The sequence below is a fragment of the Toxotes jaculatrix genome, chromosome 23, assembly GCF_017976425.1.
Source record: "Toxotes jaculatrix isolate fToxJac2 chromosome 23, fToxJac2.pri, whole genome shotgun sequence".
NCBI classification, from domain to species: domain Eukaryota; kingdom Metazoa; phylum Chordata; class Actinopteri; family Toxotidae; genus Toxotes; species Toxotes jaculatrix.
The window spans coordinates 6,872,137-6,891,468 of record NC_054416.1 but is presented as its reverse complement, the minus strand read 5'-3'; the positions used below and the strand labels follow the sequence as shown (position 1 = coordinate 6,891,468).

The 19,332-nt window shown below is 41.2% G+C and overlaps 2 protein-coding genes across 2 annotated transcripts; both read left to right on the top strand.

Moving 5' to 3' along the window:
* Nucleotides 1-1,775: 1,775 nt before the first annotated feature.
* LOC121177493 (mucin-2-like) lies at nucleotides 1,776-10,053 on the top strand. Its single transcript, XM_041031820.1, has 10 exons — nucleotides 1,776-1,853; nucleotides 3,237-3,292; nucleotides 3,649-4,100; nucleotides 4,290-4,735; nucleotides 4,868-6,245; nucleotides 6,471-6,522; nucleotides 6,706-7,739; nucleotides 7,965-8,027; nucleotides 8,562-9,776; nucleotides 10,045-10,053. Exons 2-10 carry the CDS (start codon nucleotides 3,250-3,252, stop codon nucleotides 10,051-10,053), a joined length of 4,692 nt encoding a protein of 1,563 aa, XP_040887754.1. The 5' UTR covers nucleotides 1,776-1,853; nucleotides 3,237-3,249.
* Nucleotides 10,054-11,474: 1,421 nt separating this feature from the next.
* Nucleotides 11,475-17,955, top strand: LOC121177492 (mucin-2-like; the record flags this gene model as incomplete). Its single annotated transcript, XM_041031819.1, has 6 exons — nucleotides 11,475-12,356; nucleotides 13,512-13,538; nucleotides 14,023-14,038; nucleotides 14,137-15,279; nucleotides 16,693-17,846; nucleotides 17,935-17,955. Coding segments are annotated over 6 exons (3,243 nt in total), but the record flags the coding sequence as incomplete, so codon positions are not given.
* Nucleotides 17,956-19,332: the final 1,377 nt, after the last annotated feature.

Genomic DNA, 19,332 nt, shown 5'->3' with positions numbered 1-19,332 from the left:
ATTATATCTTATCTTTTTATAGAAAACTTTCAGTGAGAGAACAAAGACTCTTGAATAATATTGATGGACAACTTTAGTCCTTTCAACCTTGACTATTGTTTCTGAATAGCAGCCACACCCATCCAAAAAATAATAACATACTGAACTGTCATGTTCCTACGATGCACAACACAGCCAAACCCACCCAATGATTCGTGGAACTTTATGACCTTGTTCTGACAAAATAAAAAAAAAAAAACTAAATTAAAATAAAAAAAATAAATAAATTTAAAAAAAAAAAAACTAAATAAATTAAAAAAAAAAAAAAAAACGCTTGCTATTTCTCACTTGCCAACTTTGACTGCCACTCTTCAAAATAAGTGAGGATATCCAACAAGAGACATAATAAGAAATAATAAATGACAGTTTCTCTCTAAAATTTGAAATAACATTACCTTGGCTGTTCTCATGTACGGTAACGATATTGAAGAGAGACTGTATTAACTTATCCATATACAAGTGGTGTGTTCACATTCCTGGTTGAGTAGATGAAACTGAGTCTTTGGGGTGACAAAGCTTCCTGATCCCTAATGGTAATGGAATGGATTTTGGTGGAGTGATATAATTGCTGGATTGGGCTGAATCTAACGTGCACTGTAGGTTCATGCTTCAAATTTGTGATATAACTAAGATTATATGTATGAGTCAGATAATTATTGTCTTACGACTTAATTGTAAAAACCTGTTATGCAGTGACTTTCAGTAACCTTTAGTGAACCCACATCAAGGCTCTGTGACTGACAAGTAATCCTGAGGAAGTGCAATGAAAAAATAACACATGATGAAGCCATTGAACACTTAGCATAGCTAGATGTATTGTCTCTACATATTATGCTGATGGATAATGACAGCTCACCTTGAAATAACAGAAGCAAAAAAGAAAGAAACATGTTATTTAAATGGTTGGAAGAAGTTCAGAGTGAACTCTTCATAAACAATATTTTAAAATTGAATCTAAAGTCAATGTTTAACTTTAACCTGCTCCACTGTCCGTGAATAGAAAGGTGTTGTTTAAATGAATTTGCACTGATGTACAAAATACATATGAATTGATATAAAAGCCGTGATGTAGAAAAATCATCACTCAGCTTCCTTGTGAAACAAGTACTCCAAATGCAGCTGTAAAAGCACATTTTAGTTTTGAATGTCATTATATCAACAATATGCTGCAGTTGTTAATGTTAAAAAGTCAGTATTTATAACTGACATTCAGGTTGGAAGCAAAACAAAGGCAGATATTCATCATGTATTAAATATAATGATTTCATGTTGGGTCATATTGATGTCATGCATGTATACTTTAAATTTATTTGTTTAGTTTATCATATCATCATATTTACATATTTATTCAGATAACTTCAAATATCATATGGTCCATAATATAAGTCCATAATGATGTTACTTTTCTTGCATTTCTTCTTGTACTGTTTCATTTCACAAGAACTCTATTTAGGTATTCAGCATGACCGGTGGAACTTCATTCATCTAAGTGTAGTGCGCCAGCATATTGTTTTTGTTTCACAGGACAAGAGAAGGGAGTATACCACAGTGATGTGCCAAGAATCTGACAGATTAAAAGCTGAGAAAATGTACATCACAATCTTTTTTTTTTCTTCACTAAGGTGTCAAAAAACATTTTGAAATTTATCACCAGTGAGTCACGTCATTAGCATTTTTTTTTCCATTCCAATATATAAAGGTCGTAATAGAACGGGACTGTCACAGAAGGTGAAAGGTTTTCAGTGTTACAGATGAGAACTGGACTGAAAAAAGGGGGAATTAATAACTTTTCATCTTGTATCTTTTAAGTTTGGGTAAGTTTTAAACTGTTTAAACTTTTGTGAGTTGTGTTTGTGTTTGTGTGTTTAGTTATTTATTACATCAATAAATTTGATTAATGACCATTGTCTAATTTTGCATCATGTACATGCATCTTTATTTCATTAAAAATTGTGTCATTATTACATATTATCTCATATTTAAAGTGACTTTAAATGAAAGTCATTTAAATAATTGACCTTTGTTGTAATATGTAGTGAAATCCTGCTTCACTGGTTTTGCTTAAGCTGACCTGAGGGTTTATTCCTATTGAAAGCTCTATTTAAATTTATATTGTTATATTTGTATTCAAAAATACAACAATTTTGGGGGGGGGGGGGGGTGATATGGTTGCCATTCTTCTAAAGATCTCTTTTTGTCTTTGTAATAAGTGAATGTGGAATTAAGCTATTGATTTTTTTTCCTGCTTCAATGCTTTTTCGTTCTTTTTTTACCATCAGTTTTAAGTTTTATTTCAATGTTTTGCCATTTCTGTTATCATGGAAAATTGGTAACCTTTCTTTTCACCACTAGGGCAGAAAAGCACTTGATGACAAAAAGTACAGTTATTTTTGAAAAATGAAAATGTGATGAGGTAGTGGTTCTTGTGGGGATCTCATTTTGTCCTTTGGTGTCAGAGGTCAGGGTCAGCTTGTAGCACCCCTGCCCTTAAAGTAGTTCAATTCTTTGGTCAAGAACATTTCAGCCTGGTTAACGATAGCAAACAGTGTAACAGCTTCAGTATTTAGGGTGGATAAAGAACTGTGTCCTCACTCTTTGTTCAAATACTCTACTTGTACAGAGAGTGGGTGTACATGTTAATATTCCACCAGAAGCAACCTGTTGATATGAACAGAAAGTGAAGTTTGTCATGAAGTTGTTCACTTTGAAATTTTGACCAACTGACAATTTCTTACTGCCTTTGTGTTGCATTTGTTGAGGAAAATAAGGTTGTTCCTTCAAATTAAAGATAACTACCTCTGCCCAGTGAATCAGATTTGTAAAATTACAGGTAATCTTCCAAAAGGAAACTTTGGAAGATAGTTGTTAGATCTAAGTCTTATATGTGCTCAGTAACACTTCTGGAAAGAAAGGAAAAAAGATAACAAGGATTTTTATTTTTTAAAAAAGGTTTTTTTTTATTAAAAAAAAATATATTGTTTCTCATTTGAAATAAGACATTCAAATAGTTTTGGTTTGATTTTCTACAACCATAATATATTAAAGGGGACTGATGAAATTTCACTGTTTTTACTCCCCAGGACATCCATGTTTTCTCAGTTTTTATTAATATTAGTCTGTTCACTGTGACTACTATATTTCTAATTTTTTGACATGCTGGAGCTGTGAGTTAATCTATGTCTTGTTTCATTTTATAGGTTCATTGACAGGATGAATGCCAAATGGATTATATCAATTTCCCTGATTCTGACAGGTAAGCTGACTGATGTTAAAGTGATTGCCTTTAACAAATGAAAGATAAAGCCTTAAGGAACAAGACAAACAACATTCCATTGTCACACACACACACACACACACACACACACACACACACACACACCATTAGGAATTAGAAAAGACAAGTAGCAGACTGTGTTTTAGTTTTACTTTTTACTATTTTAGCACTTTTTGCTGAGTTTGGCTGCAGTAAAACCCTTAGTAAAGTAGCACCAGTGACTCACCTGGCAAAGTACTGTGAAGTGGAAGTTTTATGTTTGTAGTTGACTACAGATTAATGTACCACATGCATGAATCGAAAATGATTTCAAATTAAGTCATTCTTGTCAGTAGTTGCTGTGGATGTGGGAACTGCACAAACTACATCTGCCCTGACAACAGAAACATCTGGTGTGACTATTAATGAAGCAACTACAACTCCTGCTCCGACAACAACTACACAAACGGCAACAACTGCTGGTTTGACAACAACAACACATGATCCGGAAACAACTGCAATGACCACTGCAACTGCAGAAACACCAACTACTGAGGCAACAACAACCCCAATACAGATGACAACCGTAGAAATGATACCTGCAGCCACAACGACGGCTCCTACCGCAACAACAAATGCACAAACAACATTAGCTTCAAAAACAACTGTAGCAGAAACAACTCCTGCTTCAACATCTACTCCTACACCAACTGAAGAAACATCTGCTACAACAACACCTGCTTCAACAACTCCTGCTTTGACAACAACTGCACAAACAACACCTGCATCAACAACAACTGTAGCAGATACAACACCTGCTTCAACAACAACAGCTACTCCTACACGAACTGCAGAAACATCTGCTCCAACAACACCTGCTACAACAAAACCTACAGAAACCACAACTTCTGCTTCTGCAACTGTAATGACAACACCAGCTTCAACAACAACAACAACAGCTACTCCTACACCAACTTCTGCTTCTGCAACTGTAATGACAACTCCTGCTTCAGCAACAACAGCTACTCCTTCACCAATTGCAGAAATAACATCTGCTACAACAACAACACCTGCTCTAACAACACCTGCGGAAACCACAACTTTTGCTTCTACAACTGCAGTGAGAACAACACCAGCTTCTGCAACAACAGCTACTGCAACAACAGCTACTCCTACAACAACTGCACAAACAACAACGCCTGCATCAACTACAATGACTGTAGCCACTACAACTCCTCCTTCGACAACTGCACAAACAACACCTGCTTCAACAACAACTGTAGCAGATACAACTCCTGCTTCAACAACAACAGCTACACCTACAACAACTGCGGAAATAACATCTGTTGCAACAACTGCAGAAACCACAACTCCTGTTGTGACCACAACTGCACAAACAACAACACCTGCATCAACAACTGTAGCCAATACAACTCCTGCTTCGACAACATCTGCAGAAACAACACCTGCTTCAACAACAACGGTAGCAGATACAACACCTTCTTCAACAACAACAGCTACTCCTACACCAACTGCAGAAACAACATCTGCTCCAACAACAACACCTACAGAAACCACAACTTCTGCTTCTACAACTGCAATAACAACACCAGCTTCAACAACAACTGTAGCAGATACAACTCCTGCGTCAACAACACCTGCTTTTACAACAACTGTACCAGATACAACTACTGCTTCAACAACAACAGCTTCTCCTACACCAACTGCAGAGACATCTACTCCAACAACACCTGCTACAACTCCTGCTTCTACAACAACTGCACAAACAACAACTGTAGTGGATACAACACCTGCTTCAACAACAGCTACACCTAAAACAACTTCACAAACAACAAGACCTGCATCAACTACAACAACTGTAACCGCTACACAAACAACTGTAGCAGATACAACACCTGCTTCAACAACAACAGCTACTCCTACAACAACTGCACAAACAACGCCTGCATCAAGTACAATAACTGTAGCCACTACAACTCCTCCTTCGACAACTGCACAAACAACACCTACTTCAACAACAACTGTAGCAGATACAACTCCTGCTTCAACAACAACAGCTACTCCTACACCAATTGAAGAAATAACATCTGCTACAACAACACCTGCTATAACAACACCTGCGGAAACCACAACTTTTGCTTCTACAACTGCAGTGAGAACAACACCAGCTTCTACAACAGCTATTCCTACACCAGCTGCAGAAACATCTGCTAAAACAGCACCTGCTACAACAACTCCTGCTTCGACAACAACTGCACAAACAACATTTGTTAATACAAATGCAGAAACCACATCTCCTGTTCTGACAACTACTGTACAAACAAAACCTGCATCAAAAACAACAACTGTAGCAAATACAACACCTACTTCAACAACTGCACAAACAACACCTGCTTCAACAACAACTGTAGCAGATACAACTTCTGCTTCAACAACAACAGCTACACCTACAACAACTGCGGAAATAACATCTGTTGCAACAACTGCAGAAACCACAACTCCTGTTGTGACCACAACTGCACAAACAACAACAACACCTGCATCAACAACTGTAGCCAATACAATTCCTGCTTTGACAACAACTGCAGAAACAACACCTGCTTCAACAACAACGGTAGCAGATACAACACCTTCTTCAACAACAACAGCTACTCCTACACCAACTGCAGAAACAACATCTGCTCCAACAACAACACCTACAGAAACCACAACTTCTGCTTCTACAACTGCAATAACAACACCAGCTTCAACAACAATTGTAGCAGATACAACTCCTGCGTCGACAACACCTCCTGCTTCATCAACAACCGTAGCCAATACAATTCCTGCTTCGACAACAACTGCAGAAACAACACCTTCTTCAACAACAACGGTTGCAGATACAACACCTTCTTCAACAACAACAGCTTCTCCTACACCAACTGCAGAGACATCTACTCCAACAACACCTGCATCAACTACAACTGTAACCGCTACACAAACAACAACTGTAGCAGATACAACACCTGCTTCAACAACAACAGCTACTCCTACAACAACTGCACAAACAACAACGCCTGCATCAACTACAATAACTGTAGCCACTACAACTCCTCCTTCGACAACTGCACAAACAACACCAGCTTCTACAACAGCTATTCCTACACCAGCTGCAGAAACATCTGCTACAACAGCACCTGCTACAACTCCTGCTTCGACAACAACTGCACAAACAACACTTGTTAATACAAATGCAGAAACCACATCTCCTGTTCTGACAACTACTGCACAAACACCAACTGCACAAACAACACCTGCTTCAACAACAACTGTAGCAGATACAACTCCAGCTTCAACAACAACAGCTACACCTACAACAACTGCGGAAATAACATCTGTTGCAACAACTGCAGAAACCACAACTCCTGTTGTGACCACAACTGCACAAACAACAACAACACCTGCATCAACAACTGTAGCCAATACAATTCCTGCTTCGACAACAACTGCAGAAACAACACCTACTTCAACAACAACTGTAGCAGATACAACTCCTGCTTCAACAACAACAGCTACTCCTACACCAATTGAAGAAATAACATCTGCTACAACAACACCTGCTATAACAACACCTGCGGAAACCACAACTTTTGCTTCTACAACTGCAGTGAGAACAACACCAGCTTCTACAACAGCTATTCCTACACCAGCTGCAGAAACATCTGCTAAAACAGCACCTGCTACAACAACTCCTGCTTCGACAACAACTGCACAAACAACATTTGTTAATACAAATGCAGAAACCACATCTCCTGTTCTGACAACTACTGTACAAACAAAACCTGCATCAAAAACAACAACTGTAGCAAATACAACACCTACTTCAACAACTGCACAAACAACACCTGCTTCAACAACAACTGTAGCAGATACAACTTCTGCTTCAACAACAACAGCTACACCTACAACAACTGCGGAAATAACATCTGTTGCAACAACTGCAGAAACCACAACTCCTGTTGTGACCACAACTGCACAAACAACAACAACACCTGCATCAACAACTGTAGCCAATACAATTCCTGCTTTGACAACAACTGCAGAAACAACACCTGCTTCAACAACAACGGTAGCAGATACAACACCTTCTTCAACAACAACAGCTACTCCTACACCAACTGCAGAAACAACATCTGCTCCAACAACAACACCTACAGAAACCACAACTTCTGCTTCTACAACTGCAATAACAACACCAGCTTCAACAACAATTGTAGCAGATACAACTCCTGCGTCGACAACACCTCCTGCTTCATCAACAACCGTAGCCAATACAATTCCTGCTTCGACAACAACTGCAGAAACAACACCTTCTTCAACAACAACGGTTGCAGATACAACACCTTCTTCAACAACAACAGCTTCTCCTACACCAACTGCAGAGACATCTACTCCAACAACACCTGCATCAACTACAACTGTAACCGCTACACAAACAACAACTGTAGCAGATACAACACCTGCTTCAACAACAACAGCTACTCCTACAACAACTGCACAAACAACAACGCCTGCATCAACTACAATAACTGTAGCCACTACAACTCCTCCTTCGACAACTGCACAAACAACACCAGCTTCTACAACAGCTATTCCTACACCAGCTGCAGAAACATCTGCTACAACAGCACCTGCTACAACTCCTGCTTCGACAACAACTGCACAAACAACACTTGTTAATACAAATGCAGAAACCACATCTCCTGTTCTGACAACTACTGCACAAACACCAACTGCACAAACAACACCTGCTTCAACAACAACTGTAGCAGATACAACTCCAGCTTCAACAACAACAGCTACACCTACAACAACTGCGGAAATAACATCTGTTGCAACAACTGCAGAAACCACAACTCCTGTTGTGACCACAACTGCACAAACAACAACAACACCTGCATCAACAACTGTAGCCAATACAATTCCTGCTTCGACAACAACTGCAGAAACAACACCTGCTTCAACAACAACGGTAGCAGATACAACACCTTCTTCAACAACAACAGCTACTCCTACACCAACTGCAGAAACATCTGCTCCAACAACACCACCTACAGAAACCACAACTTCTGCTTCTACAACTGCAATAACAACACCAGCTTCAACAACAATTGTAGCAGATACAACTCCTGTGTCGTCAACAACTGTAGCAGATACAACTCCTGCTTCAACAACAACAGCTATTCCTACACCAACTGCAGAAACATCTACTCCAACAACACCTGCTACAACTGCTGCTTCAACAACAGCTACACCTACAACAGCTTCACAAACATCAAGACGTGCATCAACTACAACAACTGTAACCGCTACACAAACAACAACTGTAGCAGATACAACACCTGCTTCAACAACAACAGCTACTCCTACAACAACTGCACAAACAACAACACCTGCATCAAGTACAATAACTGTAGCCACTACAACTCCTCCTTCGACAACTGCACAAACAACACCTGCTTCAACAACAACTGTAGCAGATACAACTCCTGCTACAACAACAACAGCTACTCCTACACCAATTGCAGAAATAACATCTACTACAACAACAACACCTGCTTTAACAACACCTGCGGAAACCACAACTTTTGCTTCTACAACTGCAGTGAGAACAACACCAGCTTCTACAACAGCTATTCCTACACCAGCTGCAGAAACATCTGCTCCAACAGCACCTGCTACAAGAACTCCTGCTTCGACAACAACTGCACAAACAACATTTGTTACTACAAATGCAGAAACCACATCTCCTGTTCTGACAACTACTGCACAAACACCAACTGTACAAACAACAACACCTGCATCAACAACAACTGTAGCCAATACAATTCCTGCTTCGACAACAACTGCAGAAACAACACCTGCTTCAACAACAACTGTAGCAGATACAACACCTTCTTCAACAACAACAGTTACTCCTACATCAACTGCAGAAACAAGATCAACACCTGCTACAACAACACCTACAGAAACCACAACTTCTGCTTCTACAACTGCAATAATAACACCAGCTTCAACAACAATTGTAGCAGATAAAACTCCTGCGTCGACACCTCCTGCTTCTACAACAACTGTAGCAGATACAACTCCTGCTTCAACAACAGTTACTCCTACACCAACTGCAGAAACATCTACTCCAACAACACCTGCTACAACTCCTGCTTCTACAACAACTGCACAAACAACAACTGTAGCGGATACAACACCTGCTTCAACAAAAGCTACACCTACAACAACTTCACAAACAACAAGACCTGCATCAACTACAACAACTGTAACCGCTACACAAACAACTGTAGCAGATACAACACCTGCTTCAACAACAACTGTAGCAGATACAACTCCTGCTTCAACAACAGCTACTCCTACACCAACTGCAGAAACAACATCTGCTCCAACAACACCTCCTGATTCTACAACAACTGTAGCAGATACAACTCTTGCTTCAACAACAACAGCTACTCCTACACCAACTGCAAAAACATCTACTCTAACAACACCTGCTACAACAACTCCTGCTTCTACAACAACTGCACAAACAACAACTGTAGCAGATACAACACCTGCTTCAACAACAACAGTTACTCCTACAACGACTGCACAGACACCTGCATCAACTACAATAACTGTAGTCACCACAACTTCTGCTTCTACAACTGCAATAACAACACCAGCTTCAACAACAATTGTAGAAGACATAACACCTGCGTCGACAACAACTCCTGCTTTTACAACTGTAGCAGATACAACTCTTGCTTCAACAACAACAGCTACTCCGACAACAGCTGCAGAAACATCTGCTCCAACAACACCTACTTCTACAACTGCACAAACAACAACTGCAAAAACAACAACACCTGCTACAACAGCTGTAGCCGATACAATGTCTGCTTCAACAACAACTCCTGCTTCTACAACTGTAGTAGATACAACTCCTGCTTCAACAACAACAGCTACTCCTACACCAGCTGCAGAAACATCTGCTCCAACAACACCTGCTACAACAACTCCTGCTTCTACAACAACTCCTATTTCTACAACAACTCCTGCTTCACCGACAACACCTACTCCTACACCACCTGCAGGAACTTCTGCTACAACAAGACCTGCTACAACAACTCCTACTTCTACAACAACTACACAAACAAGAACTGTAGCACATACAACACCTGCTTCAACAGCAACAGCTACTCCTACAACAACTGCACAAACAACAACACCTGCATCACCAACAACTGTAGCCGCTACAACTGCTCCTTCGACAACAACTGATTCAACAACTGTAGCAGATACAACACCTGCTACAACAACACCAATAGAAACCACAACTTCTGCTTCTACAACAAGTACTCAAACACCTGCTTCAACAACAACTGTAGCGGATACAACACCTGCTACAACAACACCTACAGAAACCACAACTTCTGCTTCTACACCTGGAATAATTACACAGGCTTCAACAACTGTAGCAGATACAACTCCTGTGTCAACACCAACTCCTGCTTCTACAACAACTGTAGCAAATACAACTCCTGCTTCAACATCTACTTCTACACCAACTGCAGAAACATCTGCTCCAACAACACCTGCTAGAACAACACCTGTGGAAACCACAACTTCTGCTTCTACAACTACAATAGCAACACCAGCTTCAACAACAACTGTAGCAGATACACTTCCTTCGTCAACAACAACTCCTGTTTCTACAACAACTGTAGCAGATACAACTCCTGCGTCAACAACATTTCCTACTTCTACAACAACTGTAGCAGATACAACTCCTACTTCAACAACAGCAGCTACTCCTACATCAACTGCAGAAACATCTGCTCCAACAACTACAACTGCTCAAACAGCACCTGTTAGAGCAGGTGCTCTATCAGCACCTGTGGAAACCACAACTTCTGCTTCTACAACTGCAGTAACAACAACACCAGCTTCAACAACATCATCTGTAGCTGATACAACCTCGGCTTCAACAACAACAGCTATGCCTACAACTGCGGAAACAACATCTGTTACAACAACAACAACTGCACAAACAACAACAAATGTAGCTGATACAACTCCTGCTTCGACAACAACTGCACAAACAACACCTGAAGAAACAACACCTGAATCAACAACAACTGCAGCCGATACAACTCCTGCTTCGACAACAACTGCACAAACACCTGTGTCAACAATAACTGTAGCGGATACAACAACTGCTTCAATATCAACAACAGCCACTCCTACACCAACTACAGAAACGTCTGCTGCAACAACAACACCTGCTACAACAACAACACCTACAGAAACCACAACTTCTGCTTCTACAACCGCAATAACAACACCCGCTTCAACAACTATAGTAGATCCAACTCCTGCATCAACAACAGCTCCTGCTTCTACAACAAATGTAGCAGATACAAATCCTGCTTCAACATCTACTCCAACACCAACTGCAGAAACAACATCTGCTCCAACAACACCTGCTACAACAACTCCTGCTTCTACAACAACTGCACAAAGAACAACTGCACAAACAACAAGTCTAGCAAATACAACACCTGCTACAACACCTACAGAAACCACAACTTCTTTTTCTACAACTGGAATAACTACACCAGCTTCAACAACAACTGTAGAAGATACAACTCCTGCATCAACACCAACTCCTGCTTCTGCAACAACTGTAGCAGATACAACTCCTGCGTCGACAACATCTCCTACTTCTACAACTGTAGCAGATAAAACTCCTGCTTCAACAACATCTACTTCTACACCAACTGCAGAAACATCTGCTCCAACACCTGCTACAACAACACCTAGAGAAACCACAACCTCTGCTTCTACAACTACAATAACAACACAAGCTTCAACAACAACTGTAGCCGATACAACTCTTTCGTCAACAACTCCTGCTTCTACAACTGTAGCAGATACAACTCCTGTGTCGACAACAACTCCTACTTCTACAACAACTGTAGCAGATACAACTCCTGCTTCAACAACAACAGCTACTCCTACACCAACTGAAGAAACGTCTGCTCCAATAACACCACCTGCTCAAACAGCACCTGTTAGAGCAGGTGCTCTAACATCACATGTGGAAACCACAACTTCTGCTTCAACAACTGCAGTAACAACACCAGCTTCAAACACATCAACTGTAGCAGATACAACTTCTGCTTCAACAACAGCTATGCCTACAACTGATGAAACATCATTTACAACAGCAATAACTGTAGACACAACAAGTCCTGTTCTGACCACAACTGCACAAACAACAACACCTGCATCAACAACAACTGTAGTGGATACAACTCCTGCTTCAACAACAACTGCACAAACACCACCTGCTTCAACAACAGCTACTCCTACACCAACTGCAGAAACAACATCTGCTCCAACAACACCTACAGAAACAACAACTTCTGTTTCTACAACTGCAGTAACAACACCAGCTTCAACAAGACTTGTAGTAGATACAACTCCTGCTTCTACAACAACTGTAGCAGATACAACTCCTGCTTCTACAACTGTAGCAGGTACAACTACTTCTTTACAAACAATAGCTACTTCTACACCAACTGCAGAAACATCTGCTCCTAGAACACCTCCTACAACAACTCCTGCTTCTACAACAACTGCACAAACAACAGCTGCATCAACAATTGCAGCCGATTCAACTCCTGCTTCGACAACAACTGCACAAACACCTGCTTCAACAACAACTGTAGCGGATACAACACCTGCTACAACACTTACAGAAACCACAACGTATGCTTCTACAACTGGAATAACAACACCAGCTTCTACAACAACTGTAGCAGATACAACTCCTGCGTCAACAACATCTCCTACTTCTACAACTGTAGCAGATACAACTCCTGCTTCAACATCTCCTACTTCTACACCTGCTACAACAACACCTACGGAAACCACAACATCTGCTTCTACAACTACAACTGCTTCAACAATATCAACTGTAGCTGATACAACTTCGGCTTCAACAACAACAGCTACGCCTACTACTGTGGAAACAACATCTGTTACAACTACAAATACAACTGTAGAAACCACAACTCCTGTTCTGACAACAACTGCACAAACAACAACACCTGCATCAACAACAAATGTAGCTGATACAACTCTTGCTTCGACAACGACAGCAACTCCTACACCAACTGCAGAAACATCTGCTCCTACTACAACTCCTGCTTCTACAACAGCTGCACAAACAACACCTGCATCAACAACAACTGCAGCCGATACAACTCCTGCTTCGACAACAACTGCACAAACACCTGCGTCAACAATAACTGTAGCAGATACAACAACTGCTTCAATATCAACAACAGCTACTCCTACACCAACTACAGAAACAACGTCTGCTCCAACAACAACACCTGCTACAACAACAACACCTACAGAAACCACAACTTCTGCTTCTACAACTGCAATAACAACACCCGCTTCAGCAACTGTAGTAGATACAACTCCTGCATCAACAACAGCTCCTGCTTCTACAACTGTAGCAGATACAACTCCCGCTTCAACAACAACTGCACAAACAACACCTGCTTCAACAACTGTAGAAGATACACCTGCTACAACAACACCTATAGAAACCACAACTTATCCTTCTACAACTGCAATAACAACACCTACTTCAACAACTGTAGCAGATACAACTCCTGCGTCAACAACATCTACTCCTACACCAACTGCAGAAACATCTGCTCCAACAACACCTGCTACAACTCCTGCTTCTACAAAAACTGCATCAACAACTGCAGCCGATACAAGTCCTGCTTCTACAACAACTACTCAAACACCTGCTACAACAACACCTACAGAAACCACAACTTCTGCTTCTACAACTGGAATAATTACACAAGCTTCAACAACTGTAGCAGATACAACTCCTGTGTCAACACCAACTCCTGCTTCTACAACAACTGTAGCAAATACAACTCCTGCGTCGACAACATCTTCTACTTCTACAACTGTAGCAGATACAACTCCTGCTTCAACAACATCTACTTCTACACCAACTGCAGAAACATCTGCTCCAACAACACCTGTGGAAACCACAACTTATGCTTCTACAACTACAATAACAACACCAGCTTCAACAACAACTGTAGCAGATACAATTCCTTCGTCAACAACAACTCCTGTTTCTACAACAACTGTAGCAGATACAACTCCTGCGTCGACAACAGTTCCTACTTCTACAACAACTGTAGCAGATACAACTCCCACTTTAACAACAGCAGCTACTCCTACATCAACTGCGGAAACATCTGCTCCAACAACTACAACTGCTCAAACAGCACCTGTTAGAGCAGGTGCTCTAACAGCACCTGTGGAAACCACAACTTCTGCTTCTACAACTGCAGTAACAACAACACCAGCTTCAACAACATCATCTGTAGCTGATACAACCTCGGCCTCAACAACCACAGCTACACCTACAACTGCGGAAACAACATCTGTTACAACAACAACAACTGCAGAAACCACAACTTCTGTTCTGACAACAACTGCACAAACAACAACAAATGTAGCTGATACAACTCCTGCTTCGACAACAACTGCACAAACAACACCTGAAGAAACAACACCTGAATCAACAACAACTGCAGCCGATACAACTCCTGCTTCGACAACAACTGCACAAACACCTGCGTCAACAATAACTGTAGCGGATACAACAACTGCTTCAATATCAACAACAGCCACTCCTACACCAACTACAGAAACAACGTCTGCTGCAACAACAACACCTGCTACAACAACACCTACAGAAACAACAACTTCTGCTTCTACAACTGCAGTAACAACACCAGCTTCAACAAGAATTGTAGTAGATACAACTCCTGCTTCTACAACAACTGTAGCAGATACAACTCCTGCTTCTACAACAACTGTAGCAGGTACAACTACTTCTTTACAAACAATAGCTACTCCTACACCAACTGCAGAAACATCTGCTCCTAGAACACCTCCTACAACAACTCCTGCTTCTACAACAACTGCACAAACAACAGCTGCATCAACAACAATTGCAGCCGATTCAACTCCTGCTTCGACAACAACTGCACAAACACCTGCTTCAACAACAACTGTAGCGGATACAACACCTGCTACAACACTTACAGAAACCACAACGTATGCTTCTACAACTGGAATAACAACACCAGCTTCAACAACAACTGTAGGAGATACAACTCCTGCGTCAACACCAAGTCCTGCTTCTACAACAACTGTAGCAGATACAACTCCTGCGTCAACAACATCTCCTACTTCTACAACTGTAGCAGATACAACTCCTGCTTCAACATCTCCTACTTCTACACCTGCTACAACAACACCTACGGAAACCACAACATCTGCTTCTACAACTACAACTGCTTCAACAATATCAACTGTAGCTGATACAACTTCGGCTTCAACAACAACAGCTACGCCTACTACTGTGGAAACAACATCTGTTACAACTACAAATACAACTGTAGAAACCACAACTCCTGTTCTGACAACAACTGCACAAACAACAACACCCGCATCAACAACAAATGTAGCTGATACAACTCTTGCTTCGACAACAACTGCACAAACAACACCTGCTTCAACAACGACAGCAACTCCTACACCAACTGCAGAAACATCTGCTCCTACTACAACTCCTGCTTCTACAACAGCTGCACAAACAACACCTGAAGAAACAACACCTGCATCAACAACAACTGCAGCCGATACAACTCCTGCTTCGACAACAACTGCACAAACACCTGCGTCAACAATAACTGTAGCAGATACAACAACTGCTTCAATATCAACAACAGCTACTCCTACACCAACTACAGAAACAACGTCTGCTCCAACAACAACACCTGCTACAACAACAACACCTACAGAAACCACAACTTCTGCTTCTACAACTGCAATAACAACACCCGCTTCAGCAACTTTAGTAGATACAACTCCTGCATCAACAACAGCTCCTGCTTCTACAACTGTAGCAGATACAACTCCCGCTTCAACAACAACTGCACAAACAACACCTGCTTCAACAACTGTAGAAGATACACCTGCTACAACAACACCTATAGAAACCACAACTTATCCTTCTACAACTGCAATAACAACACCTACTTCAACAACTGTAGCAGATACAACTCCTGCGTCAACAACATCTACTCCTACACCAACTGCAGAAACATCTGCTCCAACAACACCTGCTACAACTCCTGCTTCTACAAAAACTGCATCAACAACAACTGCAGCCGATACAAGTCCTGCTTCTACAACAACTACTCAAACACCTGCTACAACAACACCTACAGAAACCACAACTTCTGCTTCTACAACTGGAATAATTACACAAGCTTCAACAACTGTAGCAGATACAACTCCTGTGTCAACACCAACTCCTGCTTCTACAACAACTGTAGCAAATACAACTCCTGCGTCGACAACATCTTCTACTTCTACAACTGTAGCAGATACAACTCCTGCTTCAACAACATCTACTTCTACACCAACTGCAGAAACATCTGCTCCAACAACACCTGTGGAAACCACAACTTATGCTTCTACAACTACAATAACAACACCAGCTTCAACAACAACTGTAGCAGATACAATTCCTTCGTCAACAACAACTCCTGTTTCTACAACAACTGTAGCAGATACAACTCCTGCGTCGACAACAGTTCCTACTTCTACAACAACTGTAGCAGATACAACTCCCACTTCAACAACAGCAGCTACTCCTACATCAACTGCGGAAACATCTGCTCCAACAACTACAACTGCTCAAACAGCACCTGTTAGAGCAGGTGCTCTAACAGCACCTGTGGAAACCACAACTTCTGCTTCTACAACTGCAGTAACAACAACACCAGCTTCAACAACATCATCTGTAGCTGATACAACCTCGGCCTCAACAACCACAGCTACACCTACAACTGCGGAAACAACATCTGTTACAACAACAACAACTGCAGAAACCACAACTCCTGTTCTGACAACAACTGCACAAACAACAACAAATGTAGCTGATACAACTCCTGCTTCGACAACAACTGCACAAACAACACCTGAAGAAACAACACCTGAATCAACAACAACTGCAGCCGATACAACTCCTGCTTCGACAACAACTGCACAAACACCTGCGTCAACAATAACTGTAGCGGATACAACAACTGCTTCAATATCAACAACAGCCACTCCTACACCAACTACAGAAACAACGTCTGCTGCAACAACAACACCTGCTACAACAACACCTACAGAAACCACAACTTCTGCTTCTACAACCGCAATAACAACACCCGCTTCAACAACTGTAGTAGATCCAACTCCTGCATCAACAACAGCTCCTGCTTCTACAACAAATGTAGCAGATACAAATCCTGCTTCAACATCTACTCCAACACCAACTGCAGAAACAACATCTGCTTCTACAACTACAACTGCTTCAACAATATCAACTGTAGCTGATACAACTTCGGCTTCAACAACAACAGCTACGCCTACTACTGTTGAAACAACATCTGTTACAACTACAAATACAACTGTAGAAACCACAACTCCTGTTCTGACAACAACTGCACAAACAACAACACCTGCATCAACAACAAATGTAGCTGATACAACTCCTGCTTCGACAACGACTGCACAAACAACACCTGCTTCAACAACAACAGCAACTCCTACACCAACTGCAGAAACATCTGCTCCTACTACAACTCATGCTTCTACAACAGCTGCACAAACAACACCTGCATCAACAACAACTGCAGCCGATACAACTCCTGCTTCGACAACAACTGCACAAACACCTGCGTCAACAATAACTGTAGCAGATACAACAACTGCTTCAATATCAACAATAGCTACTCCTACACCAACTACAGAAACGTCTGCTCCAACAACACCTGCTACAACAACAACAACTACAGAAACCACAACTTCTGCTTCTACAACTGCAATAACAACACCCGCTTCAACAACTGTAGTAGATACAACTCCTGCATCAACAACAGCTCCTGCTTCTACAACTGTAGCAGATACAACTCCCGCTTCAACAACAACTGCACAAACAACACCTGCTTCAACAACTGTAGAAGATACACCTGCTACAACAACACCTATAGAAACCACAACTTATCCTTCTACAACTGCAATAACAACACCTACTTCAACAACTGTAGCAGATACAACTCCTGCGTCAACATCTACTCCTACACCAACTGCAGAAACAACATCTGCTCCAACAACACCTGCTACAACTCCTGCTTCTACAACAACTGCACAAACAACACCAGCATCAACAACAACTGCAGCCAATATAACTCCTGCTTCTACAACGACTGCACAAACAACACCTGCTTCAACAACAACAGCAACTCCTACACCAACTGCAGAAACATCTGCTCCTACTACAACTCCTGCTTCTACAACAGCTGCACAAACAACACCTGAAGAAACAACACCTGCATCAACAACAACTGCAGCCGATACAACTCCTGCTTTGACAACAACTGCACAAACACCTGCGTCAACAATAACTGTAGCAGATACAACAACTGCTTCAATATCAAGAACAGCTACTCCTACACCAACTACAGAAACAACGTCTGCTCCAACAACAACACCTGCTACAACAACAACACCTACAGAAACCACAACTTCTGCTTCTACAACTGCAATAACAACACCCGCTTCAACAACTGTAGTAGATGCAACTCCTGCATCAACAACAGCTCCTGCTTCTACAACTGTAGCAGATACAACTCCCTCTTCAACAACAACTGCACAAACAACACCTGCTTCAACAACTGTAGAAGATACACCTGCTACAACAACACCTATAGAAACCACAACTTATCCTTCTACAACTGCAATAACAACACCTACTTCAACAACTGTAGCAGATACAACTCCTGTGTCAACAACATCTACTCCTACACCAACTG